The sequence below is a fragment of the Thunnus thynnus genome, chromosome 3, assembly GCF_963924715.1.
Source record: "Thunnus thynnus chromosome 3, fThuThy2.1, whole genome shotgun sequence".
NCBI lineage: Eukaryota > Metazoa > Chordata > Actinopteri > Scombriformes > Scombridae > Thunnus > Thunnus thynnus.
In genome coordinates, this window is record NC_089519.1 from 26,888,230 (window position 1) to 26,903,921 (window position 15,692).

The following is a 15,692-nucleotide window of genomic DNA, read 5'->3' on the forward strand; positions in this document are numbered from 1 at the left end:
GAGGAAAAAAATGAGTTGGCAGATGGGATATGAAATGTAAGTGTGATGTCTTGTTACACACGAGATGCACACTCAGATTTGAGTCATAGGTTTTTTTTTTTCCCCTACAGAACTGACGACCATCTGTGTGCATGTGTGAATGTTCAAACGCAGGATCTGTAGATGTTTCGATGGCTTTAATATCAAATGCATCTACAGTGTGTAGATGCTGCCAGCTTAGGGACATTGACAGTGGAAGTGCTTGATTGCCCTCTGCTGTTGAAAAATAATTCTTGCATATCCAGACTTACCAGCCCACATTGTCTCCTCAAAAGTGTTTTTGTCAATCTGTAACTTCTTCCCTTTTCTCACGTTTAGGTGTCAGACAGCGGCAAACCTCAGCTCTTTTCCAACGCCTTCATCAGCGTACGCATAATCGAGGAGAGCGTCTACCCTCCTGCGATTCTTCCACTGGACATTTTCGTCTCCACCGCTGGTGACGAATACCCCGGAGGCGTCTTGGGAAAGATCCACGCCACTGACCAAGACATCTACGACACTCTAACCTACAGCCTCGCCCCTTCTTCTTCTTCTTCTTCTTCATCCTCCTCCTCCACAGACGAGAGCAGCGACTTGTTTTCAGTTTCAGCCTCTGATGGTAAAGTCATCGCCCTTCGACCGCTCGATGTGGGCCACTACCCTCTTAACGTGACGGTGACCGACGGACGCTTCACCACAGCTGCTGATGTCACCGTGCATGTGCGTCAAGTAGCTCGTCAGGCCTTGGACAACTCCATCGCAGTACGCTTTGCAAACATTGCTCCGGAGGAGTTTATCGGGGACTACTGGCGCAACTTCCAGCGGGCACTGAGAAACATTGCTGGAGTGAGGAGGAGTGAGGTCCAGTTAGTGAGCCTGCAGCCTTCGGAGCAAGGAGATCTGGATGTCCTGTTGACTCTAGAGAGGTCTGGCAGCCCCTACCAATCTCAGGAAGTAAGATCATCCCAAAACTACACTTTCACAAACAAGACCATGCCACTTACATATGTAAATTAGTTAACTGGAATGATGTGGGGATGAAGGGATCAAATGGGAATTTATGATGGGTGTAGACTGGAAGTTGAACCCAGGGAGTGAGACTCAAGGTAGGAGCAACATCTCTCGTAGGCAGTGTAGCTTAATTTTCCTCTCGTGGTTGGACAGAAAATTTATCTGCAGCTATTGTGATAATCGAATAATCATTTCTTTTTTCAAAGTTAAAATGCCAAACAGTCACTGAGTCCAACCTCTCAAATCTGAGGATTTGATGTTTTTTTTTGTCATACATGGTAGCAAACTGACTATCTTTGGGTTTTGGACTGTTGGTCAGACAAAACAAGGGGCTGTGGGAAAATTTAACAAGCATTTTTAGTATTTTCTGACATTTTATAGACAATTGATCGAGAAAATAATCAGCAGATTAATCGTTAGTTGCAGCCCTAGTAAAAAAAACAAATGTTTTACTTATAATTATTAGTCCCCTTTAGGTTTTCAACTAACAAATATTTCCATTATCAATTAATATGATTTTAGTTAATCATAAAACAATGACAAAAGCCCAATACAATTCCAATACAGAGCCCAAGTTCACGTCTCCAAGCAGATCGTTTTGTCCGACCAATAATTATTCTCATATTTCTTCCAATCTTCTTATTCATTAATTGGAAGCACTGATCCCTTTTATTAAGTCTTTTGACATTCATATTTCAATCTTCAGGTTGTCTTCCGTAAGCTTAACTCGTCTGCCGCTGTGATCGAGGAGATGACGGGGGTCCGCATCTTGCGGGTGGTGCAGAAGCTGTGCGCGGGGCTGGACTGCCCGTTACACTTCTGTGACGAGGTCATCTCCCTGGATAAGACATCTATGTCAACCTACAGCACGGCTCGCCTCAGCTTCGTCACCCCGCGGCACCAGAGAACTGCAACCTGCCAGTGCGAAGGTAGACTGTCTACACCTCATACACACACTTACACATTTGTTGCTTGTTAGAAACTCCTGTCCTGACTGGAAGTACGTTTGCACCTAGGTGGCAGATGTCCCGTGTTGAACAACCTGTGTGAGAACAACCCCTGTCCAGAGGGTATGGAGTGTGTGGCAGATCCTCGAGATACTGTTTACAGTTGTGTGTGTCCAGAGGGCAAAAAGGGCAAATGTTCCGGTAAGAACACCTACTTCTTTATCTGTGTTCCTAGATATCTTTCCCCTCCACCCTTTGTTGTCTAACTTCCTCTGATTAAGATAATGTAAAGATGAAGGTGAATGTTTTGTCCTTGCTTTTCTGAATACATGTTTGTTACTTCATGTCAGATGGCCACTCGCTCACGTTCAGCGGCAGCGGTTATGTGAAATACCATCTGATGGAAAATGAGAACAAGGAGTTGATGAAGTTGTCTCTGAGGCTCAGGACCTTCTCCAGCCACGCTACTGTCATGTATGCTAAAGGAACAGACTACAGCATCCTCGAGGTGTGTTTGTGTGTATCTGTGTATTTGTCCGGCTTTATTAATCAGCCATAACAGTACATTGCTTCCTTCATCTTCTTTAGAACAGGGATGATAACCATGCTTATCATAATTAGGTCTAGATTGAGTGTCCCTCTGCATTTCTTAGCCCGTCTTTGTATTACTACCCAACATTTCCATATCAGAAGGGCTTAATAAACACACAACTGACCCGCCCACCCATGAGAACATCCAACCAACTACGCTGAAGGGTTCAAAAAGCCATTTTGAACACGAGGGACTATGGGAATGTGGTGGTGGGTTGAAAAAAATCACACACAAGAGCTATTTTAGTACTGGGAGGGGAACAGAAAGCAGTTTTCCACACATTCCTTTTAGAGTCTGTCTGGAATAGCCGTCTGCATGCCATGCTTAAGACTAAAACCTTGCTGGCTCAAAGGCCGTTATTGTTTATCAGACTGCAATGTAAGGCTTTTAATATCTCCTTATGGTTGTGTGTTTAATTTAAGGAAATAAAGAGAAGTTATATTGTTGTGATTTTCTTATAAAGCCAGTATTTGTATTTAAATAATTGATATCCTCTTTATCAAGATAAGAGTCAAAATTATTTCATGGTAAACCAATAAATGGATGCACACTTTATTTTTCTGATAGGGAATGATTTATGACACCGTCAGACATTGATTTATAACAGCGACTTGAAAATCTGATAAAGATTTCTCTGCCCGAGTTTTAATCTCGTGGAGCGTTAATCAAGAAGGGAAACAAGGAGCAGAACTGATGAGATGAATTGCCTGCTGATGTCTAATATACACTCATGTAACAGAAAACTCACTTATGTATGTTTATCATGTCCTGATGTCTTGTTTTATGTCTCTGTAATAGATTGTGAACGGCCGTCTGCAGTACAAGTTCGACTGTGGCAGCGGCCCTGGCCTCGTGTCAGTCCACAGCGCTCAGGTTAACGACGGGGAGTGGCACACCGTCTCGCTGGAGGTGGACGGCAACTACGCTAAGCTGGTGCTGGACCGGGTGCACGCCGCCTCAGGCACAGCGCCGGGCACTCTGCGTACCCTCAACCTCGACAACAGTATTTACTTCGGTGGTCACGTACGTCAGCACGCCTCCGCTCGCCACGGACGGAGCCTGCCTGTCACCAACGGGCTCCGCGGCTGCATGGAAGCAATCACCCTGAATGGCCAAGAGCTGCCTCTGAACACCAAAGCTCACCGGGCCCACGCTGTGTTGGAGGACATCGTGGACGTTGCTCCAGGCTGTGCACTCGCACCTGCTGAGAGTTGTTCAAGCAACCCTTGCATCAACGGAGGGGTCTGCACTTCCCTGCCTAATGGAGGTACATAATGTCCTGCTCAGCTCATTGCACTCACTCATTCCTACTAAAGCTGCTTAATATGAAATTCCAGTTTTATATCTTTTGTATACTGTACTTTTTTAGGTCTGGGGGGGATTTAGAGGAATTTTAGCTTCTTCTCTGTTACTTGCAACCAGAAGTAGCATAAAATCTTAAATTTACCTCAACTGAAGAGGTGAACCAGGCTTTTATTCAAGACTATGAATGAAAAGATTATATTTTTCTATTACCCCTGCTTCATGTGTATACTTTATCATAATTTTGTAAGAACTCTCAGTATTACCTGATCTGTTCCCGTGTTGTGTTAATTTGCTGCTAATGCAAATTCGACACTTCTGCATCTGTTTCACATTAAAAACCTGCCAGCAGTTCAGGTGGTATAACCTCTTGCCATCCCTGGATGCTTTTTTATGAAACATCTGCTGGATGTGTTATGTTTCAGTCACTTCAGCTTAGTAACAGTGTTCTGAGCATATAATGACTATGTTGTTGTTGTTTACCACAATTTAGCAAGTGAACCATTAAAGTTAGCCATAATTTCTTCTGTCCTTGTGCAACTAGCCTCTTCATATGCCTTTTCTGTGTATTTCACAGGCTACTTCTGTAAGTGTCCTGCCTCTTTCATGGGCACGCACTGTGAGATTGGTATAAGCCCTTGTGCCTCCAACCCTTGCCTGTACGGGGGCACCTGTGTACCTCGCGCAGATGACTTCTATTGCCAGTGCAGAGGGCAGTACTCAGGACAAAGGTATTTAACTTCATCATGGATAGAAAAAGTCGACATTCACACACGAAGCATGTCTGTGTGTGTGTGTGTGTGTGTGTGTGTGATGATAATGATGTGATGAAGCGATACAAGAACAAAATTCTGAATATGATTTATAACATCAATGTAATTTTGATACTGAAGTTAATAGTAGTAACATTTAATGTTGAATAGTAGCATATCCTGTAGCAACATGTAATCGTCACTAATTCACCACAAAATAAAAATCTTTTACATGTGAAGAAAAACAGTTAAGCAATGGAGTCAGCAGTTGGATTTGTATTTTTATTTGGCTTGTTCACATAAACTTGTTTTGAACTCAGGTGCCAGTTGGGACCATACTGCAGAGACAACCCCTGTAAGAACAGTGGGAAGTGTATTGACAGTCTTGATGGTCCAGTATGTGAGTGTGAAGCAGGCTTCCAGGGAGACAGGTATGTCAGCTTTGAGTTCAAATTCATGCACTCAACTCACTGAATTATTCAATATCACCAACTTGACAAGTCTGATTTCCTGCAGCAGCAGTTTGTAATATACATCATTTCACCCTCCAACACACCTCACTAAATTCCCATGTACTGTCCAGGTGCCTGAGTGATGTCGATGAGTGCATCAAGAACCCCTGTGCCAACGGAGGCCAGTGCCAGAATACATACGGATCTTACAAGTGTAACTGCTCGCTGGGCTTCAGCGGACAGATGTGTGAGCTCCGTGCCGAGGTCCGTAATGAATTCATCTCCACTTCCTGGAACATCGGCCTGGAGGAGGTGATTGGCATCGTTGTCTTTGTGTCCAGCATCTTCATCCTGGTGCTCCTCTTTATCATCATCCGCAAGAAGGCATGTCGCAGAAAGTCGAAGAACGATGACGACAAACACCCTGGAGGTTCAAACGTGCCTCACTCCTTCCTCCAGAGACCTTACTTTGATGCCAAACTCAACAAAAACATCTACTCAGACATCCCCCCTCAGGTCCCCGTGCGGCCCATCTCCTACACTCCCAGCATTCCAAGCGACTCAAGAAACAACCTGGACAGGAATTCATTTGAGGGCTCAGCCATCCCGGAGCATCCGGAGTTCAGCACCTTCAACCCAGACTCTGTGCACGGACACCGCAAGACCGTGGCTGTGTGCAGCGTAGCACCGAATCTCCCCCCACCCCCTCCTTCCAACTCAGTCTCAGACAGTGACTCCATCCAGAAGCCAAACTGGGACTATGATTATGATGGTAAGTTGCACTGACTTCCAAATTACTACCGTTGTTTAGTTTGAGTGGCCTCAGAGACAAACAGTTCCATACTCCTGTCAGGGTTTCTGAGACCATGTAGTCATGAAAATATGCTGGACTAGGTCTGGATCATTCAGTGGAATCTTACCATGATGACGTTTTATGAAATTTTGTGCACCAGTTTATTTTATGGTTCCATGATTTCCTAATAATTTCCTCGGAGGTTTCCTGAAAAACAAGGTAATTTCATGCTATTCAAAGGGAAAAAAGAGATTATCAGTGCACTTTCAGTTAATTAATTACAAGCATAACTTAGAGACTTTTTTAGTCAGTGCGCAGCAGGTCAGCTGAACAGGCAAAATATGAAATACTTTTAAAGGAAAGCATACAATTCAACATGCGGACAATTAAATTAATATTAACTAAGGTTTAAATGGAACAGTTCTTTCAGGGAAATTCCCATGGAAATCAATAGCTGCCATAAACTATAAATATACACTAACTGAAATAACAGAACTTTGACTCTATTTTCTCTATAATTAGTACCAAATTATGTAATTCTTTCCAGGAAACTTGCTATGAAGTTATAAGGAAATTATGGTCCCTTTTTCTGAGTTACAAAAATTCCATGAAAATTGTTTTGTTTTCATGCATCAGATTTCTCTGATGCATAACTGTGAGGCACCATTCAGTGAACAAACATTTGCTTATGTTATGTGATTTTGAGGATAAATATTCATGTTGTGCTATATTTCAGCAATTTTAATATAGAAAAACCCAATCAAAGGGAAAAAGCAACAACTTCTGTCACGTCATCATATCGCCGAGCCCTAGACGGGACCTTTTATATGTCATCCATGTGTTTATACACTAAAATAAGTCTGTGTTTTTTCTTCAGCTAAAGTGGTGGACTTGGACCCGTGCATGACCAAGAAGCCTGTAGAGGACAGCGCCTGTCACCCCTACAACACCAGGGGCAGCATGTCTGAGGTCCAGTCCCTCAGCTCCTTCCAGTCAGAGTCCTGTGATGATAACGGTATGCTGCTATGTAGCATGTTCAATTTATCCCTCTTATGTCATGAGAGAAATACTAATAATACAGTACAGTTAAAGAAATGCGGTATTGTCTAACATATCAGATGTAATTTTGCACTTGTGATGAATCATTGTTTCTTCTTTTGCGTGATCAGCCTGCAGGGTTTTGCAACAGTTACCTGTCTTGTAGAGCCTTGTTGATTTTTATGCTAACACACTCTCTTTGCATGCTCAGAATGGATGGCCCAATGTTGTCTCTGGGTCACGTCTTATTTTCTCTTTCTTTTTGCTGCGGGGCTTCAGCTCCCATATGGATCAAATCAGTCCACAGATCCAGAACAAGGTTTTAAATAGGGGGTCCAGCCTGTAAGTCCTCAGTCACTACCGGTGCAGACGGAAGCAATCACAACAATTTGTAGTGTGTAATTCTCCCGGGATTATATACAAAAAAAGCATTCTGACCCTGTTTTCCATTCTGTCGACTCTCAGTTTAGATGGAGATTGATGACTTACTCAGACAGCAATTAGGTTGTGTTTTAAAATCACTCACAAGTTCATTGACTTTAGCAGACATCTGCATTTTTGTTTTTGTTTATTTATAAGCATGCCTTTTTCTTTTTTGTCTGTCTTCTTTTTCTTCGAAATGTAGCAACAAACGGATGTTTAAAGCAAACATCAAGGAACATATCACAAGGGTATACAGCATTATGTTCTCTCATCCCTTTTTCATGTCATAGTCATTACTGGGATATCATTTTGGGGATTGTGCTGCTCATAAGTCATCAAAACCTTCATTTCTACCCTAAAAATGACAATGAACCCTAAATTAAATTAGAAATTGAACATTTTGTAAACAGGTGTTTCAGTTTGTCTTCTCACCGTACGCAGGTCTCTCTCTGTGTTAGGGTCGGAAATGCATTTATATCTCCGGGGAATTTCACTGATTCTTCCATCTGTACTGTCAGTGGTACCCCGTAGCATCTCAGTATGTTGTTGTTGTTGTTGTTATCTTGCACAAACAAAACCAGACCCTCCCTCCCACTGTGTGGCCTTCCACCATTGTCTTGTGCCCAGTCATGAAAAACCCATTCAATGTCAGCACTGAAAAGGGAAAAAAAAAGTGTGTCCAGCAACAAAGACGGCAACGTTTGTGGGAAGTTTCCCTTGTGTTGGCATCAGTCACCACCATCATGCACTCCATATGTGTTTTTTTTTTCTTTTTAAATTATAAAAGCATTTGTACTAATGCTAGATCTGTTCCACCCACCACCCCCTCTCCCCCTACCTCTCACAAGCCTCCATAGTGACTGTAATCCACCTTGTCAACTCTGTTGTTGACACGGTGGAAGGAGAAGGTACTGTTTAATTGCTTCCATTTGCCAGTAGTTTTGTCCTTGGTGTTGGGATGTGAAGTGTAGGTTGCAGAGCTGCCATTATCTTACACTGACAAACCTCATCAAACCCTGACGTGTTCCATTTTAGATTCAGCCGCTAATTAAAAAGACGTGCAAATACGAAATTAAAAAGCAGACACAAAGTCTTGCCTTCGAGTCTCAGTATTGATCTTTGCCAACTTCTGATTGCACACCTCAAGAAGTCTGTTTAAGAAAATGGCAAACCTGTTGTGCATTTATTAACCTGTCGCTCTCTTCATCATTATTTTGTCGTTCAGTGTTTCATTATCCACATTTCATTCATGTTCTCAGCCAATTGTTCCTTTCCTCTCAGGTTTTAACGTGACTTGTTCTTTCTCTCTTTCTCCTCCTTCTTGCCTCATGTAAAGAGTCTTTTTTGGCTCATGATCTCAAGAACCCAAGAGGTGACTTTTTTCATCTTTGTTTGCCTGCAGCCTGACGTTCACTGGTGTCACCCCCCCCCCCTTCCCCCACCCCAAACTCCCAACCCCTAACTCGTCTTAACCACTAACCCAAAGCTAATGAGAGGAGTGTTAAACCCCTGTGTAAGGCAAAGCTGGTGTGACACTGAGCACTTTATGCATCAGTGGCCTTATAAGGTGTTCTGTCTGCCTGTGTAAGACTATTTATCACCCCAAAAACATTCCCATGCATGGCTTTGATGTTGTGACGACATTGGAGAAAATTTTAATCTGAGCATTATATGATCAAAGGTTTCGCTCAGTTACTAACTGGAAATATTCTCAGTCATTGTGTGTGTGTGTGTGTGTGTGTGTGTGTAACTACTGCTAAGAGTTTGTCACATGGTCAACAGTTAATCTTTTTAAATGTGGGATATTTATGAATGAAATTCCATATTTTTAAGTATGATTTGTTTGGTGAAGTGTTGTTAGGAAGGACAGCTCCACTTTACGTTTGTGAATGTGTGTGCAGTGTGTTGAGAAGTCACTCTCACAAAGTGGTGTGAATTTAAGTGTTTATTAATGATCAACTCATTGTGTTGGTGTGTACTGTGTTATTGTTGCATGGTGTGGGTTCTTAACATTAACAAGATTTTGTGAATTGTTTTTGATGCACTGAGCTGTGGTACAGAACACTAATGTATGTGTTTCTGCTTTGGGTTTTTTCCTTATCTGACAGGATATCACTGGGACACATCTGATTGGATGCCAAGTGTTCAACTTCCTGGAATCCAGGAGTTTCCACAGTATGAGGTTGTGGAGTCGCCCGCCCCTTTGTACAGTGACCCGAGTGCCATCGACACCGACTACTATCCCGGCGGCTTTGACATTGAGAGCGACTTCCCTCCGCCGCCAGAGGACTTCCCCGCCAACGACGACCTGCCACCACCACCTTTGCCAGAGTACGGCGACCGCTGCGACACACTGCGGCCCCCGGGCAGAGACTTGGACCCGGCTGCGGCCAGTCCAGGCAGCCCGGGCGGGGTCCGCCAGCGCCCGGCCCTTCCCCAGCTCTACAGCCTTAACCAGTACCTGCCGCAACACTCCTACCCAAGCGACGGGGGCGATACCGAGGGCCAAGGTGCCACTTCCACCTCTGCCAACACCACCCCGGCTTCCACCATGGGCACCAGTGGCTACAGAGGGGGCTACCCTTTAGGTTGTAGTCGGGAATTTGACTCCTCAGCTTTGGACAACATGTCCTTGTCTCTGTACACGTCCACAGCCTCTTGCTCGGACATGTCGGCGTGCTGCGAGGAGTCCGAGGTGATGATAAGCGACTACGAGAGCGGCGATGAGGGCCACTTTGAGCGTCTGGCCATCCCGGCGCTGGACTCCCAACAGCACACTGAAGTCTGACACTGGATCCAAACAAAAGTGCCTGAACCCACAGCTACACCTTATGTTAGCCCTTCACACACCACCCACATGAAATACGCACAGTACGTGTACACACAAAACACCACACAAAACACACACACACACACACACACACACACACACAAACACACACACACATCAAAACACAATGAATTGAGTCAAAACACAGGGGTTGTTGAGACTGGTTGTGAAGGCCATTCAGCTGAGAAGATGTCAAGAAGCTATAGAAGAAACTCTGTAGCATCTTTACACTCTGCTCAGTCCAACTCCTGCCCCTTTGAGTTGGCGGTGCCATTGCTTTAAGTAATTGTCATCATACACAGGAAGTGAATCGTCGGAAGGATCAACATTTCAATGTACAAGAAAAAACATCATGGAGAAAAAAAATGAGTATTTCACGACAACATCTTTGTTTCTATAAATAAAATCAAGCAAAATGTTTTTATACAAGTCCTCATTTTCAATGTAAATTTAAATGTACAGTTTTGATTTCAAAGTTTACTAGGTTTTGTAGATATTCTATGCTTTTATTTTCAACAAAAAGAGTTAAATGGTGTGACATTATCAGCCTTACTGTGCTTACATTCACCAAAAAAAAGAAACGTTAAAAATAGAGAGAGAAGAGCGTGGCTTTTCTGAACACAGTGTACTCGTAAAAGTTTATTGTCTCCTGCTCATTTCAAAAAGGGTCTTCAATGAACGACTGCATATTCCTGTGTTGTTGTTTTTTTTATTTGTTTGTTTGTAAATTTTGACTTTGGAACCTCTTTATTTTTCCACCAAGAAAATGGGACCCAATATATTTATAGTGCAGAGTTATCCATGGACACATTTTTCAGGTGTCTATGTGTGTGTGAGCAATGCTATGGTCTTGTTAAGGTTTTTATTGAATACTGCCACAAGCTCACGCTTTCCTACTGGCAATAAATTATTCCTAAAAAATATTTCTGCTGTCTGTGTGTTTATTTCAAACCGTTTTCGGAAATGTAATCCAGTTGTAGTAACAGTTATTTTAAAGTGGACTAGCAAAGATGTCTATGGCTGGTATTTTTTGTGCAAAAGACATTAAGTTAGTGATTTACATTTGGAGTCATATTGAACGGCTGAAGCAAACATACTGTTTCACTACACATGCAACAATAAAGTAGATCTGAAAGTAGATTAATCTAGTCAACTGTCAGAAAATTTTAAAAAATTTAGAAAATTTTCTTAATCTTTTCTTAATAGTAAACTGAACTAATTTGAGTTTTACATTGGTGGTTTACATCAACTTGTGTTCAGGGTAACTGTGATGGGCATTTTGTTCTGTTTTATATACCAACAATTTATAAAATATCTGGCATTTCATAGATTGAATGATTAATTGAGTATAAGAGAAAATTGTTGGCAGACTAATCAATAATGAAAATAATTATTAGCTGCAGCTCTATAATCAAGTATTAAATTTTTGATGAAAGACAAATTGTGTCATTTTTCAGTGTTAACTACAATACACAGCAGTTTCAAAACACATATAGAGTTTAAATGTTTACTTTAAGTTTAAATTCTTACAATGACATTTTAATTACCTTAATCAAAGCAACAAACATCACTAAGCTTTAATAATGAGTGGCCTGCTGGTGCCTATTCATACTGTGCAGCCAAACACTGTTCAGATCCTCAAAATATCTGAAACTCTTGTAGAGATCCCAAAGTTTCCACATTTCCATTTGATGGAATGGTGCGGTAATAAAATATATGGAGTCTTGGGTTTGAAACATCATTCAGCTTCATTGAAGAGTCAGAGAAAGCTGATACAGAATAGGTTTGATTGTGTAAAGCAGTGTGGAATAAGATGGTTAAAAATCTTCAATTACTCAAGATAAAACAAAAAAGAGAAAACTGGATCTGAAGGAGTTAAAATCATGAACTTCTGAACTCATCCACAACTCTCCATCACTTCTTGTTTGAAGACTCCTTAAAGTCTGACAGCTTTATATCACCTCCCTCCTCTGAGTCCCTGCGGCTGCTTGTATCAATAAACCCCGGTTGTCTCACATGAGGCTGATAAACTAACATGACCCTGATACTGTACCTCCAGGCCTGGTCCACCACTACAGTCTGTATGTGTGTTTTCTCACTGTTTGACTCTCTTCACTGCGCTGACCTGTTCATGGCTCCACACAGGATTGACTGTTTTTCCTCCCGGGCTCTGCAGTGGAAGAATGACCTTTTGACCTTCAGTCAGGACAGTAGAGTCACTCCCCAACTGATGTTATGGGCTGAGCACTGTCAAGATATATCTACCCTCAGCCTCCCTCTAATTATTCCTATCATATCACCAATATAACTGGCTGTCTGTATGAGAGCAGTGCGTCATACTGTACCACAGGGATGCATATACAATCACAGAAACACTTTCTACAAAGGCATAATTTACAAAGTGTTTAGAGTGATTTAGTGTTTATTTCTGTCAAATATGTTGAATATTTGGCCCATCACACATGGGATTTTACGAAACATCAAAAAATATAACATGCATCTTCTGGTAACACATAATAAACCCAAATGAAAAACATAAATTATAATATTCTACTATATACTTTCAAACATTATGTACAAAATTGCACATAAACAGTGCATTGTGTAACTAATGGCTTTAATAATGGTTAATACATTTATGTATGAACTCATTTTGCTGGTGTATTTCCTTGTGCAGCGCAACTTGCCTGGTCTTCTCAACACAAACACCCCTCTAATGAGCCGTTCAGCCGTTTATTTCAGGAAGAGAGCCACAGACTATAAGATCTGTGTATTAAAGCCACTATATAATATAGACTATAAACACCAAAATCCATTTATTAAAGTCAGTGTGTATATAATTATTACATGATTAAACTACAATCACATAAACACTGCTCAGGAGGGGCACATCCAGGCTTTAACAACCTTACACAAGAATTACAGATCAGATGGATAATTGTAGAAGAATAACACCTTGCAACATTTCTAACTTCAGATCTGATGGCTGATTATAAAGTTAGGAACTTACTTTCCTTTCTTAATAACTTACTCACTTTATACATTATTATAATATAATCAGTCCACAGTTATAAATGTCAGTAATTCATTTAAAAAAAGGTGATGGATTTCTCATTTTCTAATTATCTGTTGAGTCTGCAGTTATAAATTCAAGTAACTTCTTATTCATACATTTGGGTCTCCATAATGAATTAAAGAGCTGCTGATAAAATACAAAGTAAGTCATGCTGGAGGAGGATATACACCAGCCAAATAGATTTTTCACAGCCCGGTAACCCTTCAGTTGTCCTTATTAATCGTTCATTAGTGATCTATGAAGCATTAATAAATTATTTATTAACCATAAAACCATAACTTACAGCTTATAAAATACCTTTACTTTAGGATCTTGGTCGTGTTGTTGCTTTCTGTTAAGTTTTAAAAGCAGAACACTGTTGCCATGCTTTGCTGCATCTCCAAGTATAAGAACGATGATGAAGATGTTCCTCGTTTTTCAAGCAATTAGATGCAGGCTCTACCGATGCCTTTCTACTTTATATTTTTCACCCTGAGAGGAGTCTGCTGCTACAGTAAGACCATTATTTTCAGTGCGAGAGTGGACTATTTGTTCTCAGCTGGATTGCAGGAGAAAAGAATATATTTTCAGAATCAACCCTCAGGTTTCAAGTGTTGAGTTAAACAGCTCCGCAGTCTTTGTGGTATATTCGGAGAGAAATGTATATATTCCAAACTCAAGCAGTGGTTGTTAATTGAACCACTTTGCAACCACTCATGTGTTCCTTAATCTCATGCTTGATGGATCAAATTAACTCTGGAAATGGCATCAGGTGTTTTTTTTTCCATTAAATAAATTAAGATTTTCAGACCTATTAATGCATTATTCATATTATGGAATCAAGAGCACAGTTCTGTGGAAACCGGAGGGGTTCTGCTTCAAGGGTTGTGGTTATTAGCTTTCACTCGGGAGGCTGTCAGGGTGCAGTACAACATGACAACCACAAGATGTCTGTATATGACAACTCATGACCAAACCAAACTCAACCAAAAGAAGACTGCGTGATTCTGAGAGACGAAAATGAGCAGAGCAACCCAGTGAGAGACACAAGCAGTCTCATCAAATGATTTCACTCAGTTGTTCCTTCTGGCTGAATGAAGGAACACAAATCAGCTAAATCAGCCAATGCACAGTTGGTTGATCAGTTGGTATGAAAAGTCACGCAGTGATTACATGATGTAAACTGAAAGTCATGCATGGTTTCACCCACACAGCTCTTGTCTGCCTGAGTCTGATAATACTTTCTCTTCTGCCCTTAAAGCCAAATAACCACATTTGTGAAATTAAAAATATATACCTTATCGGGGGAAAAAAGGGTCTGAAACAGTAAGTCAGAGTTTTTGACAGCAAGATTAGCTTTTTACCAACCATACCTCAAGCTCAGAATGGTTGTTTGCACAGAGTGTGTGCATAAGACCTTTTATAAATGCAAGCCATGGTTCTTTGTACAGTATGCAAATATCAAACACCTCAAATATCAAGTCAAATCAAACAGAGGTGTCTGAGACAACCAAAGAGAGAAGAAGAAAGGAGAAAGTGAGAGGCCAGCATGTTGATTAAACACAGTCTACACAGTACTAAATGTGTGGAGGAAAAAATCAACCTCCTGGGCCTGAAAATCTGCTCAGTCATTCATGTGAAATTATGTTGAGAGCCCACTTCAGTCCCAGAAATGACTAACCTACACAAAGAGACACACAGCTGTTATTAACCATTAACCCACCTCAGCTGTAGTATTTGCACCAAACAGTATTCTCCACAGACAATGCAGACAAGGGGGAACCCTGAGTATGGGAAAATAAAGACACTTGTTGAGGTGATCTGGTCACAACAAGAGCAGCGGGTGTTAAAACTGAGAGCGAGGCGGAGATGGCTGCCATGTCAATTTGAGCTGCATGAGAGGTCTTGATGATGTTTGATAGTGGAGGAGATGATTTAGAGGTGCTGTGTTTGTTTTTAATGGCGTAACCAAACAACCATTTTTGTGTGGAGTGTTTCTATATTTTTCTATATTTCTGCTGAAAAAATAACTATATATATATATAGTTTGGTGACTTTTAAGAGTTGTTTACTGACTTTTCTTTTTCAAAAAAAGAGCCTTGTGGCAAATCATCAGCTCTCCTTGAAGACTCATACACAATCATTTCTCGCAGGGGTGCTCTGGTTTGATCTACAGTATGTTAAGAGTTGAAGGAGAGCAGCGGCAAGTCATCAGCCAGACAGAAACAAAAAAGAATGAGCTGACCAATAATTATAATGACCAATCATATTGTTTGATTGGGGCACTTACTTACAAAAGTACATGAAAATATTAATAGGTAATTATGAAGCTAAATTAGAGTCAGTTGAGCTTAGTTTGACTTCATTTTATGCAAACGCTTTAAACGTTTGAATGATTTGATTAATTTTGAAGATTTGACAGGACAGCAGCAATATTGTATATAAATTAGAATAACTGTGGCATCGCTATATATACTTT

At 41.2% G+C, this 15,692-nt stretch overlaps 1 protein-coding gene across 3 annotated transcripts in view; it reads left to right on the top strand.

Annotated features, from left to right (window-relative positions):
• The window catches only part of fat1a (FAT atypical cadherin 1a), a 76,970-nt gene extending 65,889 nt beyond the window's left edge, over positions 1-11,081 (top strand). For 2 of the 3 annotated variants that reach the window (XM_067585055.1, XM_067585053.1), the window contains exons 19-29: positions 358-972; positions 1,736-1,958; positions 2,046-2,177; positions 2,327-2,484; positions 3,367-3,835; positions 4,448-4,601; positions 4,943-5,053; positions 5,206-5,846; positions 6,745-6,882; positions 8,665-8,700; positions 9,437-11,081. In XM_067585055.1, coding sequence (XP_067441156.1) covers positions 358-972; positions 1,736-1,958; positions 2,046-2,177; positions 2,327-2,484; positions 3,367-3,835; positions 4,448-4,601; positions 4,943-5,053; positions 5,206-5,846; positions 6,745-6,882; positions 8,665-8,700; positions 9,437-10,116 — 3,357 coding nt within the window. In that variant the 3' untranslated portion in view covers positions 10,117-11,081. The remainder of the gene's footprint in view (positions 1-357; positions 973-1,735; positions 1,959-2,045; positions 2,178-2,326; positions 2,485-3,366; positions 3,836-4,447; positions 4,602-4,942; positions 5,054-5,205; positions 5,847-6,744; positions 6,883-8,664; positions 8,701-9,436) is intronic. The other variant, XM_067585054.1, reaches the window with a different exon arrangement.
• Positions 11,082-15,692: the final 4,611 nt, after the last annotated feature.